The 19,470-nt window shown below is 45.0% G+C and overlaps 1 protein-coding gene across 1 annotated transcript; it reads left to right on the forward strand.

Moving 5' to 3' along the window:
• The first annotated feature begins 7,865 nt into the window (after positions 1-7,865).
• frrs1a (ferric-chelate reductase 1a) lies at positions 7,866-15,194 on the forward strand. The gene is made up of 16 exons (XM_070919539.1): positions 7,866-8,070; positions 8,457-8,599; positions 8,764-8,858; positions 9,332-9,479; positions 9,604-9,723; positions 10,329-10,400; positions 10,503-10,601; positions 11,385-11,535; positions 12,026-12,139; positions 12,267-12,382; positions 12,513-12,599; positions 13,473-13,570; positions 13,797-13,855; positions 13,999-14,142; positions 14,246-14,307; positions 14,832-15,194. The coding sequence occupies exons 1-16, from the start codon at positions 7,866-7,868 to the stop codon at positions 14,922-14,924; spliced, it is 1,806 nt and encodes a 601-aa protein (XP_070775640.1). The 3' UTR covers positions 14,925-15,194.
• The last annotated feature ends 4,276 nt before the right edge of the window (positions 15,195-19,470 follow it).

A 19,470-nucleotide genomic window follows, 5' to 3' on the forward strand; every position in this document is an offset into this window, starting at 1 on the left:
GCCTCATTTCATCTAGTTGAGTCTTAATGCGGTTATTGTCTAGCAGTAATTAGTTCACAGGCTTTTAAATGCATTTTAATGCAATTAGCCTAATACTAGTGGATTTTAAAAAGCCTACATATTACATATATAATATTTATTAACATAAAATCATCAGACTAAACATATACACACACACACACCCCCCCCAAAAAAGAGACTGATCCTCTTTAAAGATAAAAGCATTATGTGGGAAATCTACATTCCACTGACGCCTCAGTGGCATTGTAACGCTATGCACTTAGTGGACAGTTAGCTAAGCAAAATACACCTCGCTTTTAGAAATAGCTTCCAATCCAACTGACCAACAATCTACCTGCTGCTGCTGCTCCTCCGATCACAGTCAGATTGGAGCTGCAGGTCAGCAGACGTAGAAGTTGTGTATTTTGTCATTATGGACAAATTTGCTGGACCGCACAGTAAATACGTGCACCGAAACTCTGAGGTAACAAGCGCGGTTACAAAACCGGCGACAGAAGTGTGTCGTGCTGCCTGTTTTTGTCAGCAATCAGGAGGTCAGTCAAAAAAAAAACTGTGACTTTAACGAGTCAAGGGGAAAGGTTTGGGAAATCATGACAACGTATCCCAAACGCTGACTGAATGCACTGACCAGCATCAACAAGTGCACGGCCTAAATAGCACACATAATATAACTAACTAGCATAAATAAAGATAAGTAGGGTTAAATGTTAAACAAAGGACTTTTAGGCAATGAGTTGATTAAGACACGCATTGTGCAAGCTGTTGTAACACAGCATGAGGAAGTGCACGAAGTGCGTTCAAACAGGCAATACCTGCTGTGGAAAGCTTGCCTAATCTACAAAGTGTATTGCAACTGATGGTCTGGCTAAACATCTGGCATGGCTGCAGTAAGTCCGACAAGATTCTGAGTTTCACAAAATGCAGAATCAATGACCCATAACGAGGAAAAATAAAATAAATAACCATTTTCAGTAACTGTATATTTACTCAACCGCTGTCTTTTTAATTACAATGCTGAGGTACTTGTACTTTACTAGAGTATTCCCAGTGTCTGCTGCTTCACACTTCTACTCCACTACATTCCAGAGACAAATGTCCTATTACTACAAATACTGGACTGCACACTGTATTCAAATATGGTGCTTTGCTATAGATTAAACTGCCCAGTAGTGCACAGTTAACATGGGCTCCACAGTGACCGACTACAAAATTAAAGTGCTGCTTGATTGCACACTGTACATACACATTAATGCACCAGTGATAACAAAGTATATATTATACAATAATACAACATTCTGACCGGGGCCTGACTTAATTATTAAGTATTTGCATTTGATACTGTTAGTAAATGCTGCTGATATTTCTTTACTTTTACTTGTCATGGAGTATTTTTTATATGTGTGATAATATGACTTTTGCTTCAGCAAAGGACCTAAACACATCATTCACCACAGACTATTTTAGCTTCTTGGACTACTGGATTACATCCACAAATTACAGATTGACTGTCTGCTGCCTTGCAGTGTGCAATAGAATTTTCGAATTCACATAAACCCAACACGCTTTTAGAGATATTGGGATGTTACATTTCACTAATATCAATTGACTGGAGTCATTTTTATAGGATTTCATTCCAGAAAAATCACGTGGAAATATTTGGATGAATCAGAATGAAACTGCATGTGCAATTCAATTTTTTTTTTTTTTTACTTTGCCAAGAACTTCCTGGAGTTTGAGCACAGTAGTAGCCATATAGGCTACTAGCCCAGGATTGCACGTCGCACCAAACCTTGAGAGCTTTGGGTTCAGTTCTGTGATAACTGGAGCAGGTTAATGCATCCACAGTCACTGAACCCGACTGACAGCCCCCTCTGAGTCTGCGCACTGCCTCGGTCCCATCAGAACAAGGTCAAGAATCCAGCCGTTAATGTCACACTACCTATTTATAAAACTCTTCCTGCCACTGTTCGGCCTGCTGGGCATATGGGGTCCATGCCGACACAGAGTGACAGACAGAGATATAGGCGCACAATCGCGTCTAGATGACCGTAGATAATCATTCGCCGCGGTGATGCAGGAACCCGCTAAGCTAACGTCCCGTTTGCGGCTGGACTCCAAATTCCATTCAAAAGAGTGATAGTTAAATGTTGCCTCGCTTACTAGCATATCGTCATTACCCACGTAACATAATGCATAGCCCCAGCTTAATTGTTAGCAACCGCTTAACAATTCCGCATATGTATCATTTACCAAAGGCACTTTATTTCAATAACACAACATAATTAAGTTGTGGTTCAGTTGATACTTCACACAGCGTCCCCCCCCATTAGAATGCCCTGCAGTGGGCGGTGCCGTCAAGTTGAAATTTGACAGAAGAAAGTAACGCACGGTGGGTCATATTGATTACGAACTAACGAACGAGAATAAAGAATAAAGAACGAGAATAAAGTGTTTCACGTGGTGACGTTAGGCACGTTCGCCAGTACGCAAGTTAAGAACGTTAGATAATAGAAGGAATTTTGAATGGTTGTCTCAAAACAACTGAGAATGTATTTTCCCCTTTTTTGGGACGTAAAGCTGATTTAATGCTATCAAGCGCGACGTGAAAAGCGTCACCTTCACGTTTAACAACAGTTAGCCACATTTTTATGTCAGCTAGCTAAGGTAGCTGGCAATGTATGTTCCCGACCTGCCAGGAACTAGCTGGGGACACAACGCGCAGAAGCTTAAAAATACTACACGACGATGCAACAAAAAAAGAAAGAAAGAAAGACAGAAAAAGATGTTTAAATGTCCGTTCCCACTCGCCTGCCAGTTGTGTCGTCCGTCAGTCGCAGCAACAGGAGGACAACAGTGTTGTGTGCAATGTGACAGCTCGAGTTTTCCTGCATGGACAGTGGCTGGACGGAGGGGGCGTGGTCCGCAGACCGGGGGTGCCTGTTATTACCGTAATAACCCGAGTAAAACGGAACAGAAACAAATATGGGGGGGGGGGGGGGATTAGCTCTTTTTTAAACTTGTGTTTATTTAAGAGTAAGTGCTTTTACTGTAAATATTAATTCCATAACATATATTTTTTTCATCCTGGTAGCTTCAGCCAGTCTTCAGCCCCATATCCAGTTATCCTTAGTGTATTTGTAACACAGCTTCTATGTTGTCTAAAGAAAACGCATTCACTTATTTTATATGGACATGTTGTGCAATGAAAAAAAGAAAAAATACACAAACACACAAAAACAATTATTGCTGGCAAACATGCTCACAGAGACTCTTCATTTGCATAATTCCTGTTGCGCAATTTCCAAGCTTTACCACACACACACACACACACACACAGACACACAGACAAGGGAGTTACATAACCTGGCGGCACAGTGCAGTTGTTGGGCAGAGGAGACACCAGGATCTGTCCTGCAAGAGCACTGGCCGGTGACATAATGCCAGCACGATGCCAGCATTATGTCACCCACTGACATGTTCACCGTCAATTAAACTGTAACCTGAAATCAAGAAGGAATTACCTCCGAGTTTCTGGCATAAGATTACAGCGACTGACTGATTTAAGATGGTATTACAATATGTGAGCATCTCTACTTTTGCTTTATTACTAATCTTTATATACATTCACTGTATATATTTCAACACCGCACGCAGCCATCCAAGCCAAGCCTTGTTTATTAAGAGTCAGTTGATACCTTTAATCAACTGACATTTTAGACATTAGTCATAGATCTGTCATTTCACTGTCTCTCTCTCTATGTATATGTATGCATGATTGGACTTCTGGTTGAATGATATGTGTGTAGCCGTTCGTGCAATGCTAATTCTGTAAATGTTAACATGCAGAATGTCATTTTGGACACCATTGTCCCACAAATGGAAGTCTCTGGAAGAACTGTTCAAACCTCTATGAGACTGTAGACCGAGAAGCTCCAGGGACATCGCACAAAACAAAATAAGAAAATATTGCATTCCCTGAAAAACATTTATATGGCTTTCTACTTCTGCATGCTCCATACAAACCATGATATTACATGTGTATCTTTGTATACTAGTTACCAAAATAGTGCAATGTGTAACGGCAAGGAAGTGGACCCAAATGGACGAAGGGTTTGAAAGCAAGAACGCAGTCTTTACTAGAAGCAGGCAAAGTTCGGTACACGGGATGTCAGTCAGACCAGGCAGATAAATCTGACAGGGGGAGCAGGCAGAGGCGTGGTCAGGGGGAGGAAAGTCAAAAACCTAAAAACCAAGAACGCAGGACACCGGGAAGAACGCTGGAACGTCTGACACGGAGGACAAAGACGAACTGGCACAGGAGGAGGGGAAGTATTCCTAAATTCACTGCACAAAATCATGCAGTGTGCACTTCCCTACATTTCACCACACGGCGGCAGCAGGGGACAATGAAAACAAGCCGGGCGATCAAGCAGGGCCCCAAAAAACCATGCGGTTTGTTCTGACGCTCACATCTGAAACGAGTGGGTCCATGCAGGCCGATGCACATACACACACTGTAAAGCAACATAGAGTCCCATTGATTAGGGTGGCATTAGCTTTCACTGCAATAAGACTTAAAAAGAAAGGATGTGATGTTACATGTGATGGTGGGGTATCGTGGTGGGACGTTTACATTTCCAAAACACACGAGTCACTGTTTTTAACCGGCTGAGTCGCAGTAAAACGGCAAACACACTCCTGGATTCATGCTGAGGCCTTCAGTTGAAGTGAATGGGAGACAGCGGACGAATCTCAGCAGAGACTGATGCTACTGTGACTGCGCCTCAAAGCGGCAGTAAACTGGTATAAAATACGGCCGGGAAAAATCTTCATTTCACCAAAGACGTGTTCAAACGGGGCCCAACACACAACAACCTGCGGCCATCACATTCACCTCAAGGGGTCAGCAATTGTGAACTTTTGGCAGGAATTCACTTACAGTTCTTTGCTGAGGTAGCAGATAACTAACAGCAGGAAATATCTGCACAATAAAACCATGGCATGATGGTTCTTGGCAGAAGCTACGTTTGGTCCACTGATGCAACTAGATCGTAAAAAAACGACCGCTGTAAAAGCACAGGATGCTCGATCAGCAGCAGGCAAACGTGTCGGAAGTCCGAACACCTCATCAGATTGATGAGTATCACACCGTGGCATCACCTTGCGATCAGTTACTCGCCTTTATGTGGCTGCTCTCTGGCACCGTCCGTCACCAATTCACACCCACGCTTCATACCTCAACCCAAAACATTTCAGTGATCGCAACTTTTCTATGTAACATTGTCACAAACCTTTAGCCAGTTAGTTGCTCCGTGTATGGAGGTACGTGCTATGAGGTCATAAGGTCACTCCTGTAGTGAGTGGCGGAACGTAAACAAAGTGCATTTACCCAAGCACTGAACTTGAAGTACAATTTTGTACATTTTGTGCTACTTTTAATAGGAAATCTTCTACTTTCTACTCCACTAAACTTCTTCCGGAGCTTTAGTTCATTTTCTGCGTAAAAACATACGGTCTTAAATAAATATGATGGATTCGTTGTAGATTGAGCTACACGACAGTATATGAAGTTGTTAAAGCCAGCTCCAACATGAGAGCATAAAATGATGCTTACATGTAAATGCATCATTAAAAATGCATATATGACAAATATAAGACTCTGAATAGTGCTATTTTGCGCAACGAGTGCTTTTTACATTGACATTTTGCTGTGAATACTTCTGTACTTTTACTTAACACAAATTGAGAATGGTGAACCGCGAACGTAGCCACCGCGACGCCACCCATTGGTTTGTGGACTACCGTTTTGAAGCCTCGAGTTTGGCAGTTTAGCCGTCGCCATCTTGTTTCGTCAATCCCAAGGTGGCCACCGCCCTAAAGCCCACCCTGCTTTGTCGTCTGGTTTACTCTGAACGGGACCGTAATTTACAAAATGAACATCATGCTGTGCTGAAGAAGACCTGAGGCCAGCGATTGAGACCATGAACTCATGAGGAAAATGTTTACCGAGGTAATAAATCAAGCGAGAAGTTGGGTCATTTTCCCATAGACTTCTATACAATCGGACTTCTTTTTGGAAACTGAATTGCAATGCATTGCACTGTATCATAGGAATAACAGACCACTTACATACTGCACATGTATACTTTTTCCAGGTAATTCTACTACTACATTTGTACAGTATTATGTATATAGGTGTAAATAGCATGTGTATATGTGTATATGATATATAATAAAAACACCCTGCCCCGGAGTGAAAACTCATATCAGGATGTTCCAATAGTCCAATCCATTAGGTTGTAAAAAATACCTCGTGCCACACTTTGAACCACACACACACACACACACACACACACACACACACACACACACACACACACACACACACACACACACACACACACACACACACACACAGGGCACTGGGAACTGGGAACTGGAACAGTGGAAATGACTCACACATATATATAGTCGCACTTGGAAATGATTCCGCAGAGTTAAAGCAGATTTTCCTTCTACTGCTGCGGAGCGGTGAGTCCAACAACCTTATCACCCACTTCTAGAGGATTCCTAGAAATACTTTTTTCATTTGTTGGCTGGCCCGGGGGTTTCTTAGCAAAGTCAAGGCAAAGTGTTTTGTCATCACAAAGGCAGTCGTTGTGTGTTGTGCAATGTATTGGAGTGAAACCTTTCCATTCAGTGTTTGGATGTCTCTTTTTAGCTCTTCTTTCTGCTTAAAGACGTGTACCATGAAAAAAGGTGTCGGGTCACTGAGTGCCGAGATGGGTTTTGACCTGGCTCAGAGAAGGGGAGCAGGGAGATACTGCTGGCGTGGGAGGAAGTGCTGGACAAGACATACTATTTCTCTGAAATTCTAAATAACATCTTAAATCCTCGCCGCAATCTTTTCCCGAACGGCATTGTGTGGGAGCTTCGTCCAGCGAAAGCTAAACCCACCCGGGGTAAACCTCCTCGCCGGCTCGCCCCGCTGCTAAGAAGACAACGTTACGCTCATGTCAGTGTGACACAAATCCTGCTATGTTGAGCAGAGTGGGAGGAAAGTGAGGAATTCCCGTCGAAAAACAACATGGGAGCTGTTTACTACAGGAGACATAAGTCAAATCTCTCATAGAGGTATTTAAACGGATCTCATAGCAAACATTTTGACTTAATAGTGGCTGCAGACCATTAAGGCGTGCTAGTGTTTCTAGTCCATAGTAAGCCGTTAGAGACAAACTGAACAACCTCCAAACACTTGAAGAGTAGTTCCTGAGCAGAGCGCTCCGATAACTCAGACAGACTGAGCGGGTGGATGAGCAATGTCCCTGTACTTGGTGGGTGGTGCTGTGATTGGAGCAGGTGACCTGCTGGAGAGGGGGGGGGGGTTGTGTGTGGCTGAGGGCAGTGACTGTATAGTTGTGACATCACAACCTTACGGGAAGTCCTAACGGTTCGCTTAAAGGCACAGTGTCTGAGTACGGGCTGTGTTTCATTTCTCTGTGGACTGAGTGTTTTGATGCTTTCCCAGTATTTATACAGCACCCAGACCTCCTTTATAATCAAACAAGACATGGAGAGCTCACCTTCTACAATATGGGACCTTTAATGTGTGTCTTTAATCTGTTGACCAGTCAAAATGTCTACTCTGAGAATGATCTGTTCTTAGCTGAGCTGCTCAGTTAGTCAGTCAGAAACATCAGGTGACTGAATCTGTGGAGGGCAGCCCACAGTTTAAAGAGGAACTCCACTGATTCACAACACAACCCCCCCAATGGTGGGGGTTGTTTGCCTGTTCTTCTTCTTTTCAGACTACATCCTGTAGCTGCCCACACCTCATCCCACAGATGTCTCCCGTGGGTTTGCGCTGTCTCCTCTTTGCCTCCGTCTTGGCGTGTCACTGGGCGCCGGCAGGCTGCTATGCCAACGGTAAGGTCACCAAAGTCTGCGGCAGCATGGAGCCCCACCATCGCGTCCCCGGTCAGACCTCTCACAGCCCCTACCGCCTGGAAACCAACACCACCACGTTCAGTCCCGGGGATCGCATCCAAGGTGACTAAGGACTGCGGCAAGTCATTCACCGAAATTTTGTTGAAATGCTCAAACCCACCGCTGCCAGTACCTGCACATCCATGGAGCCTGCAGTGGTGAAGCCGCCGCCGCCGCCACCCGAAAGCAGAATCCATACTGTCAAAGTCACTCCTATTACCAGAAACAATTTACTTTAAGTCTTTAAACATACAGTACTCCGCAAGGAAGAAGCCAGTGAGCATAGTCTTTCGTATTTGTAAAAAAAAAAAGAAAAAAACAGGGATGAAATATAAAAAAAGACTTTGACCAAACTGAATGAATCAAATTTGATACTCCACTGGAGATTAAACCTGGTCTTAGTGAGTCATTAGTCTAGAACCAAATGAATAGAAGTTGTTGTTTTCCAGTCATCCTGTCCGGAACGTCGTTTTTTGAGGGCTTCCTGCTTCAGGCCAGAGATGCAGCCAATCAGGGCTCAGTATCCGCAGTCGGCACCTTCACCCTGACCAACCCACAAAAGACACAGCTGCTCACCTGTAATAAGCACCAGGTGCACACACACACACACACACACACACACACACACACACACAAAAAAAGTAATTTGACACAAAACCCAGAAAGTAAGGTAAGACACTTTGTTTGAACTTTGAACTTGAATGAAGTGTGTGTGTGTGTGTGTGTGTGTGTGTGTGTGTGTGTGTGTGTTTCTAGGGTTCAGCCGTGAGCCAAACGAGTGACGCCAGACAGACAGAGGTTGTTGTCACCTGGAACGCTCCTGCAGACGCTCCCGGACAGGTTCAGTTTTTGTGAGTTTGCTTCTGTCTAAATGCTAATATCAAAGCCAGCCTATGAAACCTTTGCTGAACAGCGGCCGCTGCGGTCACAGGTGGCGACCATGGTATAGTTGGATATGCGGGAAAAAGAAGAAGAAAGAAGGCTCCCATGTTAAAAATGGCGGTGTAGAAAAAGACCAGAAGTACTCGCTGGAGTGCTGCAGCGGTGGCGTATTTTTATAGGCAAACGCGGAAGTTAGCGTCGCCCAGGTTCCCTCGACGGAAAGTCTTTCTCCACCTTTTCTCCGGTGTGACCTGAAATGTGTCAAAGATCCGAAGTCTGTATGTACCCACGTTTTCAGCCACGCAGGTTGAAAATGTTTCCCCGTGAGTGACGTTTCACTTTTCGCTGAAAGCAACCATTGAACAAAAGTTTGAATATAACTCACAGTCTGTGTGTGTGTGTGTGTGTGTGTGTGTGTGTATCTATGGGTTTATTTTCCCAGTGTGACCGTAGTTGCCCACTACAATGTATTTTGGGTGAAGCTGCCCGGACCAATCATCTATCAGCATGGCGTGACGCCCCACCCGCCTCACTCGGACACCACGCCCCCTCCTGTGCAAACGACCACATCCTCCGTCCTGCCTGGGCCTGTGAGTGTTACAACATTTGGACCTCTGATTGCGACACCGACTGCCCGTGTGCACGCGCAGTAATCGCTAATCTCTCGCGCGAAACGGGTGTCACATAGAGAGGACTAATCACCCTCACCTTTAGTTCACTTCCGAGGGGTGCGGCCAATCAAAATCCTGCCTGCTGGTTCCACCGGGCTGCCATCCAAAGGAAGATCCGGACTGCTTCTTCCTGTCCATGACCACAGAGGGACCGGACAAAAAGGTTTGACTTGACAGTTTAATTCACTGGTGCAATGAACTCAATAGAAAGGTGCTACATTAAGCATTTCAGCATCAACACATTCTTACCACGCTTCAAACTGAGAGCCTGGGCCTCATGCAGCAACACTCTCTTTAAGTTTCTCTTAAGAGAAAGCGTGCCGAATGCTGAATGGCATAGGTAACGCCCCCTAAACACTATATAAGGGCAGGTGTTACATAATAATAATAATGTTTTTATTATGATCCTCAAACGTGTACTACCACAACAACACTCCACTCACTATTTTATCTTTCACGCATACTGACTTACTTGACATTTCAGTAGTTTTGTGTGGTTTTCGAGGCGGCCGTGACACCCAGGGCCGCCCGTGAACTTTCCTCTCGCCTAAGAGAAGGGGCGACAGTGAGACAACGCCGGTGAATCCCCAGAAAATCGGTGGGCGCCAACAAAATAAGAACCTTTTAATGTTGCCAGTGACATATAGTTCAATTCCGTCTTGTTTAAGGCCTGACATGCTTCATAGCTACATCCAGACGGGACTGTCTGAAATTATAGGTATCATTTGTGTAATAAGATTGAAAAACACTCATCGCTTTTCTCTGCAGTCTGTGATATTTGAGCTGAGTGGCCCAGCGGAGGGATACGTTGCCTTTGCACTGTCCTGGGACACGTGGATGGTAAGCTAGTCCCTCAGTGTAACACAGTGTTCTTGCATCAAATATAGGCCGACATGCTGCTGAATGTGACGTGTGTGTGTGTGTGCGTGTGTGTGCGTACAGGGCGATGACGATGTGTACATGTGTGTAAAAGATGGGGACGTGGTATCGGTGAGCGCCGCCTTCGTCAGTGGCCGAACGCACCCTGAGGACCAGTCGCAGGTGACAAATGAGAAACACTTCCTCCGAATAAATTCAGTGCCCCAAGCACAGGAGCAGAAAACATGGACTAAATATTTCTTGTTGCTTTCCTTCCTTTTTTTCAGTTTTCAGCTTTTTTGACTGCGTATTTAAAAGGAATACTCCAAAGTTTTCTCATGTGCTTTCTTTCCAAGAGTTAGATGGGAAGACTGACACCGATCACAGGTTTGTGTGTTAACGAGGAAGCTGGAGTCAGGACGGGGTTAGCCTAGCTTAGCACGAAGACTGAAAGCAGTGGGGAAACAGCTAGCCAGTCTCTGTCCAAAGTAAAAAAAAAAAAAAAAAACTATTAACACCTCCTAAAAGCTTTAAAAAGTTGTATCTTGTTTGTTTAATCGTTACCCAAACAGAGAAAAGTTTGTGGTTTAGGGGGAGTTGCAAGACGGAGCTATTTCTTGTCAAACAACAGCCGGGTGCAGTGACTGTGGGCAGCGTCCTGCAGACTTGTTGTCACGGTTAGGTTCCCGGGTTTGGTGCCATTGAGCCTGCCGTTACCAAAATCTGTGCTCCCCGACCGCATCAAGCAACCATTGCAGCCAGAGGCTAGCTGTTTCCCCCTGCTTCCAGTCTTTATGCTAAGCTAGGCTACCCAGTCCCAACTTTGTGCTTAAGGCACTGACATGAGAGTGACATCCAAAAACCTTGCTTCCTTAAATTATATTGGACTTTAAGCCTAAACCACTAAATTGTTGTTGTTGTTGTTGTTGTTGTTGTTGTCCTTTCTGTGTGTGTGTGTGTTTGCAGTCCGGTCTCTCCTTGGTGTCATGGCGGCTGGCAGATGGAGCGATTCAGTGCAGATTCAGTAGACCAGTCAAACTGGCTCATCAGGAACCTGCCCGGTTAGACCTGGACCAAGAGTACTTCCTGTTCCTGGCCAACGGACGCGCTCAGTACGGTAAGGGAGCATGAGTGCGCGCGTTGCCTCGGAAACTGAACCCTGGCGGCCGTCCTGCGTCTTAAAAGGCCGATTAAAACTCTTATCTGTCAAAGCTTTATTTATTTACGACACATGGCAGGTCGATCAGCGTCAAATCTTGGAATGGTTATCGGTTTTATTCAGGGAACAGGATGTCATCAACAGGGGGGGGTCTTATTCACTACTGTTTTGGTGATTAACGGGCTTCTTCTTACATTCTGGTTAATGGTTAATTGGCAGCACTTGCGTGTCCCATATTTAACACACATTTGATGGATGAGGACTCGTTTCATTGCCGTTTGTTCATATGGTGTGTCGGCCCGGTGCCTTTTTGGAGTCAGCTTGATCTGACTTGCAGAAAGTCTGGGATTCCTAGAATGACACGGCACAACATTGGAAACTCTTCCAAAGTTTATTGCTCGAAACGGAAATCCCTTGAACGAGCACAACTTTTCTGTCTCTCCTCTAGGCAAAGTATGGAAACACAGTCTCCAGCCGTTAATCTCCACCCGGAGGAAGCGCATCACTGGACCCCCTGAGGTCCTAAGAGGCTCCCGGGGACCCATCATTATGAAAATGCACGGTGGGTTGAGCTCTTAATTTTTCACATTTCGGTCACTGAGTGTCTAGTGCAGTGCAAGGATGTGCTGTCTAGGCCTAACCCATTTAGCTGGAGGAAGTGTCTGCTGAATTGCCTTTTACTTCTCCAGGGGCGCTAATGCTGTTAGCCTGGATGCTAACAGGAAGTGTTGGCACCTTCGTCGCCAGCTTCTACAAACCTGATTGGCCAAATCAAACGGTGCTCGGCCAGAAAGTCTGGTTCCAGGTAGATATTATGCACACACACACACACACACACACACACACACACACACACACACCCGCCTTGCAAAAAATAAGTGAAAGAAATGGCAATGATGTTGAATGAATGAATGTGTCTGTGTGTATGTGTGTAGGTTCATCGAGGCCTGATGATGCTAACTGTGACTCTGACCATTGTAGCCTTTTGCCTCCCATTTTTCTACAGGAAAGGCTGGAGCAAGGTACAGCACACACACACACACACACACACACACACACACACACACACACACACACAGATTTACCTCTGGGCACTAAATGGACTGGTCAGAACCAGAGACTGTATATCAAGATGGCCGACGCGTCTCCATTTCCTCCCACTGTCCAAAAATGAATGGAGCCACGGTATCAAGGTCCCGCCCATACACCCCCTTGACCCAATAGCGAGCACACCACAGTCAATCCCAGCTGTCAATCATGACCGTTTTTAATAGCACCAAATAACTAATTGAAACCAAACGTATCAGAAAAATGAACACTTGAACAAACATCTGCGTGATAAGAACTACCTGAAAATGATTGTATTTGCATTTATTATTTTATTTACTAACATGGAGAGGGCGGGGCTTATGACTTATACCGCAGCCAGCCACCAGGGGGGGGCAATCGAGATGTTTTGGCATGTCATCCATCTTTACATACGGTCTAAATTCTGCCTGTTGTTAAAGTGATGCCAAGCAGAATGAATAATTACTAATCTGGTACAATATGACATTTTATTTTCAGCATGGGGGCAGTGATTTGTGATTAAACATTAAGATTCAGATGTATCTGTGTATTCCAGTGACATAATGACAGCAGGAGGTGTATTGGACTCATATATGATGCCATTGCAGTCCTTTGAAATCAGAGACGGGAATTTAAACGTTAACTTTTAAGTTCAGAACATTTAGTCTTTTATGTGTGTGTGCGTGTATGTGTATTTTATTTTGTACACATGTTAGTTTAAAACAGCAGGAGGCCTTGCCTTGCTGTTGTATTCATATATCACCAGCAGAGAGGGATGTTGGATCAGTTATCAATGTGTGTGTGTGTGTGTGTGTGTGTGTGTGCAGCATGCAGGTGTCCATCCATACCTGGGCTGCTGCGTTCTGGCATTATCTCTGATTCAACCAATAACAGCTGCGGTCAGACCATCGCCTGACTCACACAGGTAAACGCCGCTGCTTCCACTTCCACACAGAAGCAGCAGCCGCAGTGTTTAGTGGGGTTTCTGAAGCCGTCTGGGGTCTTGTGCCTGGATCAGATGACCTGCTGGGGGGGAGGGGGGGCGTGGTCGAGGGCGGGCGACTGTACAGCTGTGACATCACAACCTTGCGGATGTCCTCACGACTCGTTTAAAGTTTCAGTATATTGGTATTATTTGCATCTCTGTCCAGGAGATACATCTTCAACTGGGCCCACTGGGGAGTTGGGTCTCTGACTGAGATCATGGCAGGTTGGTTTGCATTCACACACATTTCTGAATAGATCTGCAAACTGCAAACATTTGTTTGTTTTATTAAAAAAAACACCTTTAACAACCTCTGGGCTTCCTACCTGGTTGATCAAAGTTACATCCCGTCTCCTATGTGACCGCAGTGGCAGCCATGTTCCTGGGGATGCGTCAATCATCACTGCTCCTCCCCCAGCCATGGGCGACGCACGTCCTGATCGGCTACGTGGTGTGGCTGGCCTCGTTTAGGTCCCTCCTCTGGGCGCACGAGCACCTTCACATCAAAAAAGGTATGAACGCTTGAATGGACACAATTGTGCATTTGTTTGTCGACGACACGGAAGTATTCTTCATACCTGCGTGCTGCTTCTGACTGCTGTTTGTTCGATCCAGCGGCGGTGGGGTCGGACGACACACAGGCCATCCTCTCGGACCAATCAGGGCGCGGTCGCTGGGTAGGTATCAGCTTGCAAACAAACTGTTCATGCAGTCTTTTCTAAGCTCCATATTTGGAGACTTGCTGGCGAACATAGTGGAGCATTTAGTGGCTAAAGAGACATCTTTTTCAGGAGTTGGCGGAGACCAAAAATAGAGCTGAAATGACGTCTAATTCTTACGCCACGACACAAGACATAGTGTTACCAAAGAGTTCTGGTGAGATGAGAGTGCTCTCCCCCAGACTGTTAGTTCCCCCGTCTTGCCCGGCTAGTGGGTCCTCAAAAGGAATTTTTGATTATGACAGTTGCGAGTCTGACTCATATCCTCAACTACCGCCACTGGTTTGATGCCAACTGCACGCCGAGGTGCTTTTTCTAACCCCAAAGCGTCCTTAATAAGATTGGGCATAGCGCGAACACTTTGCGCTTGGACCGTACTTGGCTAAACGTGGACTGACTGACTGACTGACTGTCAGGTCTATCAGGAAAGGTCTTGAGATCCCGTGTCGACCCTCTAACGTCGACCTTACTTTCTGTTTCAGGGGTCCTTCATGAAGTCTCTCATCTTGGCTGCCTTGGCTGTAGGAAACTCCGGCCTCCTAATGGCCCTGCTGTCCTCTATCGCGGAAATTTGACATCCAACGGCAAAAGAAAGTGAAACAACTATCAAGACCACGAAGAATGACGAATTCCACTTTATCATTCAGCCAAACATGTTTGTTTTTTTTGTTTTAAACCAATCTTTTTTGGCTGTATTTGTACAGTAATACATTTACTTTATTCCCATAAAACTTGAATTAAATGTTGATATTCCCACGTTCAGTGGCATTATCAATGTTTAATAGCGGCACTTCTGGGCCCTTGTTGAATCATTCATGAAAGAAAACTCTCGGATCAGCGAAAGAATCTGCAGATGCTTTGAATTTATTTATTTTTTTCTTTTATTTTCATTCACTTGAACTCTGCACTCGGTGTAGTCTCAACTGTAAATACAGCCGAGTCATCGCTAAAATACAGAAAGATAAACCGATCTGAAACTAGTATTTCATCTTTTATCTTATTTATTGTGCAACCCTGAAATGATAGAAATGTGAATTCTATAAATGTACATACCAGGAAAGAGAATACAAAATCGACAAATTTTTGTGGTTCATTTAATACAATATAACCTCATTTGAAGTCATGCCTTAACAAGTTAAAACTAGTTAATATTTAATAATACCTTACGCCAGTTGACTTGGAATAATTTACTAGTTTGTTTAAGGTTTATTTGATGGGGACATTATTAGCGCCTACAGTGGATGCTAGTTTGCAACGCTCGTCACTAGAGGGGCTTTCATGGAAATAAGGGATTAAAGCAGTGAGGTAAAAAGAAGGTTAACTACAGTGCAGGAGGACGATTTCTATTTTACTGTTTACTCAAACACGTCAAACTACAGGAGTAAAGAATAGTAGTAAAAAAAAAGGGTCCTCAAAGACACGTTTGGTTTGGTTTAACACGACGCGACACCGAACGCGTCAAATTCACATTGAACTCGTGACAGGTGTTCAGGGTGTTTGAAAAGTGTGGTGGGATGATGACACAGGGTCCAGTCATGGACCGCAGCGGTGACACCGGCACTCAGAATGCCCCCTGCCGTCAATCAAACACAGACACCGACGCGCCCCCCTCCCCTCCCTCCGGCCGGCTGAGACAAGGGCATTATTTTGGCCCACGGTTCCCTAGTAGCTTAATCTGACCATGCTTCCTTCCAGTTGCTGTTAGTATTGTAGTGGGAATGGAAGCCTCTAGGGGACACTGGCGGGGCTCTAGACCTTTAGCTTTGTTAGAATTAACAGGGGAGGGGTCCACAGTTTCCTTAAAGGTCTTGTTTGATTACAAAGCAGCTCTGGGTGCTGTATGAATACTGTGAAAGCATCATTTTAAGACTCTATGACACTCCACTGAACTTGCATGATAACTGAATAAACTATTGATCGCATTTTCGGATATATGTGTTTACGTGTGACATCCCAAGGCTTATGCCGTCATGTTCTCTGTAACTGCTGAGTAAAAAAAACACTGGTGTGACATCACATTACACATAATTATTACATAACATTCTTAACCCAACATAGCACTGTGTGTAAATCAGTACGATATCAGAAATCGCAGCTTTTCCATGGCTTTCACGAAAAACACAAGGCCTGTTACGTCGCAAAGAAAAAAGAAAAATCGCGGTGATGCAATAACCAACCGCATATAGACAATGAGCATGCGGGGGTGAGGGGGGGGACGTGGGGGTGGGGGATTATCAAGTTGAGTTTCGACGTCGAAAAAAAACCCACCAACACGCTAATCCTCTGAAAGGTTGGATGAGGCGGTCGCGGGTGGCAGATGTGCTTCACTTCTGTGTGTGTGTGTGTGTGTGTGTGTGTGTGAGTGAGAGAGAGAGAGATAGTGTTGTGAATGCCTGTAATAAGTGTGTCACCCTGCGAGTGTGAGGCTGAACATGTGTGCGTCGCCAATGTCGCTTAAGCTGCTGTTTCCTGATTGGCTGCTGCCCACACACACGTGCACACAAACACACACACACACACACACACACACACACACACTCAATATGCACCCTGCTGGCACTGAGATGTGTGCATGAGAGAGAGAGAGAGAGAGAGAGAGAGAGAGAGCATATAAAGGGGAAAGAGGAATAATGTAAGGGAGAAGAGAACAACATTGGTATAGGAATAGCAATTTTCTAGCTTTCACAGCAGCGGAACCAGCTGACACCGCAGCACTTCAACAGCCGCAACAGCAGGTAAGACACAACTCTCCTCCTGCTTCCGGTGCTTTGAAACGTTTTTGTTTTTGTGTATTTTCTTTCTGAGGCCGTTGGAACACATTGGAGAGACGAGGTGGCGAGACACTCAAGGTGTTCCGCTGTGGGGCTCAGCGCTAAAAGTTCAGCCACCTCTGGGGGGGGGGATACACATGCAAAAATAGTCATTATTTCCACAACCTAAAGTTAAATCAAGGAAACAACTGTGGAAAGCATCCGCGCACAGGTTTCTGCAGAATGTTGACATGCAGCTCAAGTTTGTCTCCAAAGACTTGACATTGTTTAGCCTTGACATTTCACACAGAAGACATTCAACTTCGAATCGAGCAAATCGGGGCGGGCTCGATTTCTCAAGACTTTTAAACCCCAGCCACCACGAAATGAGCTCATTTAACACTCAACAGTCCTCGGCCTCAACACACCCGGCGAAGCGCGATGTTGAGAGGTCTTTCTTGAGCACGTCTGAAAACATCTGGCTGTTATCGTTGAGTCGAGAGAACAAGTCAAGCAGTCACACGAACGGAACGGCGTGGCTGCCGCTCGCAATACAGCTCGATAGCCCGGGTTTCACCGGCCACAGGTGGCGCTATTCGGTCTCTGGCGGTTATCAAAGGGCCCTCTGGGAAATGTAGGGAATGTGCTAGCTGAGGTGGAAGTGGGCAAGGGGAGAGAGAAGATCTTCTGGAATGCGCCGAGAGACTGAAGATTGGTGGGAGAGGAGAAGGAGTGGATTTCCTTTAACGAACTTCAAGCTTTAAGTTTAGGTTAGGTTTGAAAATGTCCGGTAATATTTCTCAGGTCGATCGATTAATTAAAAAAAAAAAAGAATGTATGCATCACATCCTAATGTTACGTGCAACTACAGTTTCTTGCAGAAACATCGAATCGCATGAAGCTCTGTCGCGGTGGCCCGACGTCACTGGCAATATACGCGTCTGTGCACTACGCGTCATTGTGATGAAGGTTCAGGTGCAGACACCTCACCTCTCAGATATCGCCGATGCTCGGAAGATGGGGCAGACCCATGGCGTTCTGGTCTGTGATGTTTCCAGTCAGGGTAAATACCTGCAACATGTGGGGGGGGGGGGGGGGGGGGAAACAAAACAAGTTAATGTAATATTTTGACCCGTGCCTTCCATCGATCGATCCGTGAGGCCGGAATACAGGAAACACTGTTGAGTGAACGGAAGAGGGTGTGTGTGTGATAGAGCTGGCAGCACAGTGTCATCTAGCTGTGACCTTGTCTCTTGTCTACGGGTCGAAAGAAAAACACGTAATGATTTACACTGCTGGAAAAATCCACTGCATGCAATGCGATCACAATGAAGCCATTTTGCATGATCGCATTAAAGCAGGGGCACGCGCATACGTGGGTCAGCCGCCCGTCATGCTTTCTGTGGCTTTTTTATGGTGTTAATGAAACTGTCTAATCTAATCTAATCCAACCTAATCTTGATTAAAAATGGACTCTGATCCAAGTCGGTGACCTCCGATGTGACATACAGGCGGGTGAGAAATTATAAACTCTCCAAGCGTGCGGAACTAGAGGGATGAGCTCTTTCCGAAAGATATTTCCTCATTGGGTGTTTTTGATGGTGATGGTGTTGGCGGTATTGGTGGTGGAGAGTTGCTGTCAAACACACACACACACACCTCTCCAAAATCTCCCATATGTGTTCAGTTGGGCTGAGGTCTGGTGACTGTGAGCATATTAATGGTATTAGTTCAGGTTTTTCCTTTCAGTTTGTCACCTGTACTGTGTATCTATTTATTTATTTAGGGCTGCAGCTAGTGTTCGTTAGCGATTAGCGATTAACCTAACAACTATTTTCCATTTAGTCTATTACTATTTAGTCGATCCAACGTTTAGTCTACAACATCTCAGGAAGCAGTGGGAAAAATGTTCTCAACTTGTCTTATTCTGGCTTTTAACATGTTAAAAGGTCTGCTGAGAACAAAACAAGGCCTATTGGGTTTCCCTTTGTATTACACTTACATTGTAAGGACATGGTTAGTAGCACCCTTTGGCACAGGACACACACAGAACTCATGCATTATGGGAAAATGTGCGTGCACTAAAAGCCACAGTCTAGTCCCTTTTTAAAAAAAAAAAATCAATCCGCACTACCCTGTTACTGTTTCCTGTTGTTACTGTCGTCCTCGCATGAAATACAACAGGATGAAGTCCTGGTGACGGCAGCATTCAAGACGGCAAGATTTTGCGGCAAAACTGGGTTTTTTTTTTCTCCAAATGGAACCACAGCAGTCAGTGGATTTGCTCATCGGGGGTTTATGATACTTAGACGTTTTGTTCGGCAAGATGAATCTTCACTGATGAACGCCGCATGATTTTTAAAATGCAAAA

Source organism: Enoplosus armatus, chromosome 14 (assembly GCF_043641665.1).
Source record: "Enoplosus armatus isolate fEnoArm2 chromosome 14, fEnoArm2.hap1, whole genome shotgun sequence".
NCBI lineage: Eukaryota > Metazoa > Chordata > Actinopteri > Centrarchiformes > Enoplosidae > Enoplosus > Enoplosus armatus.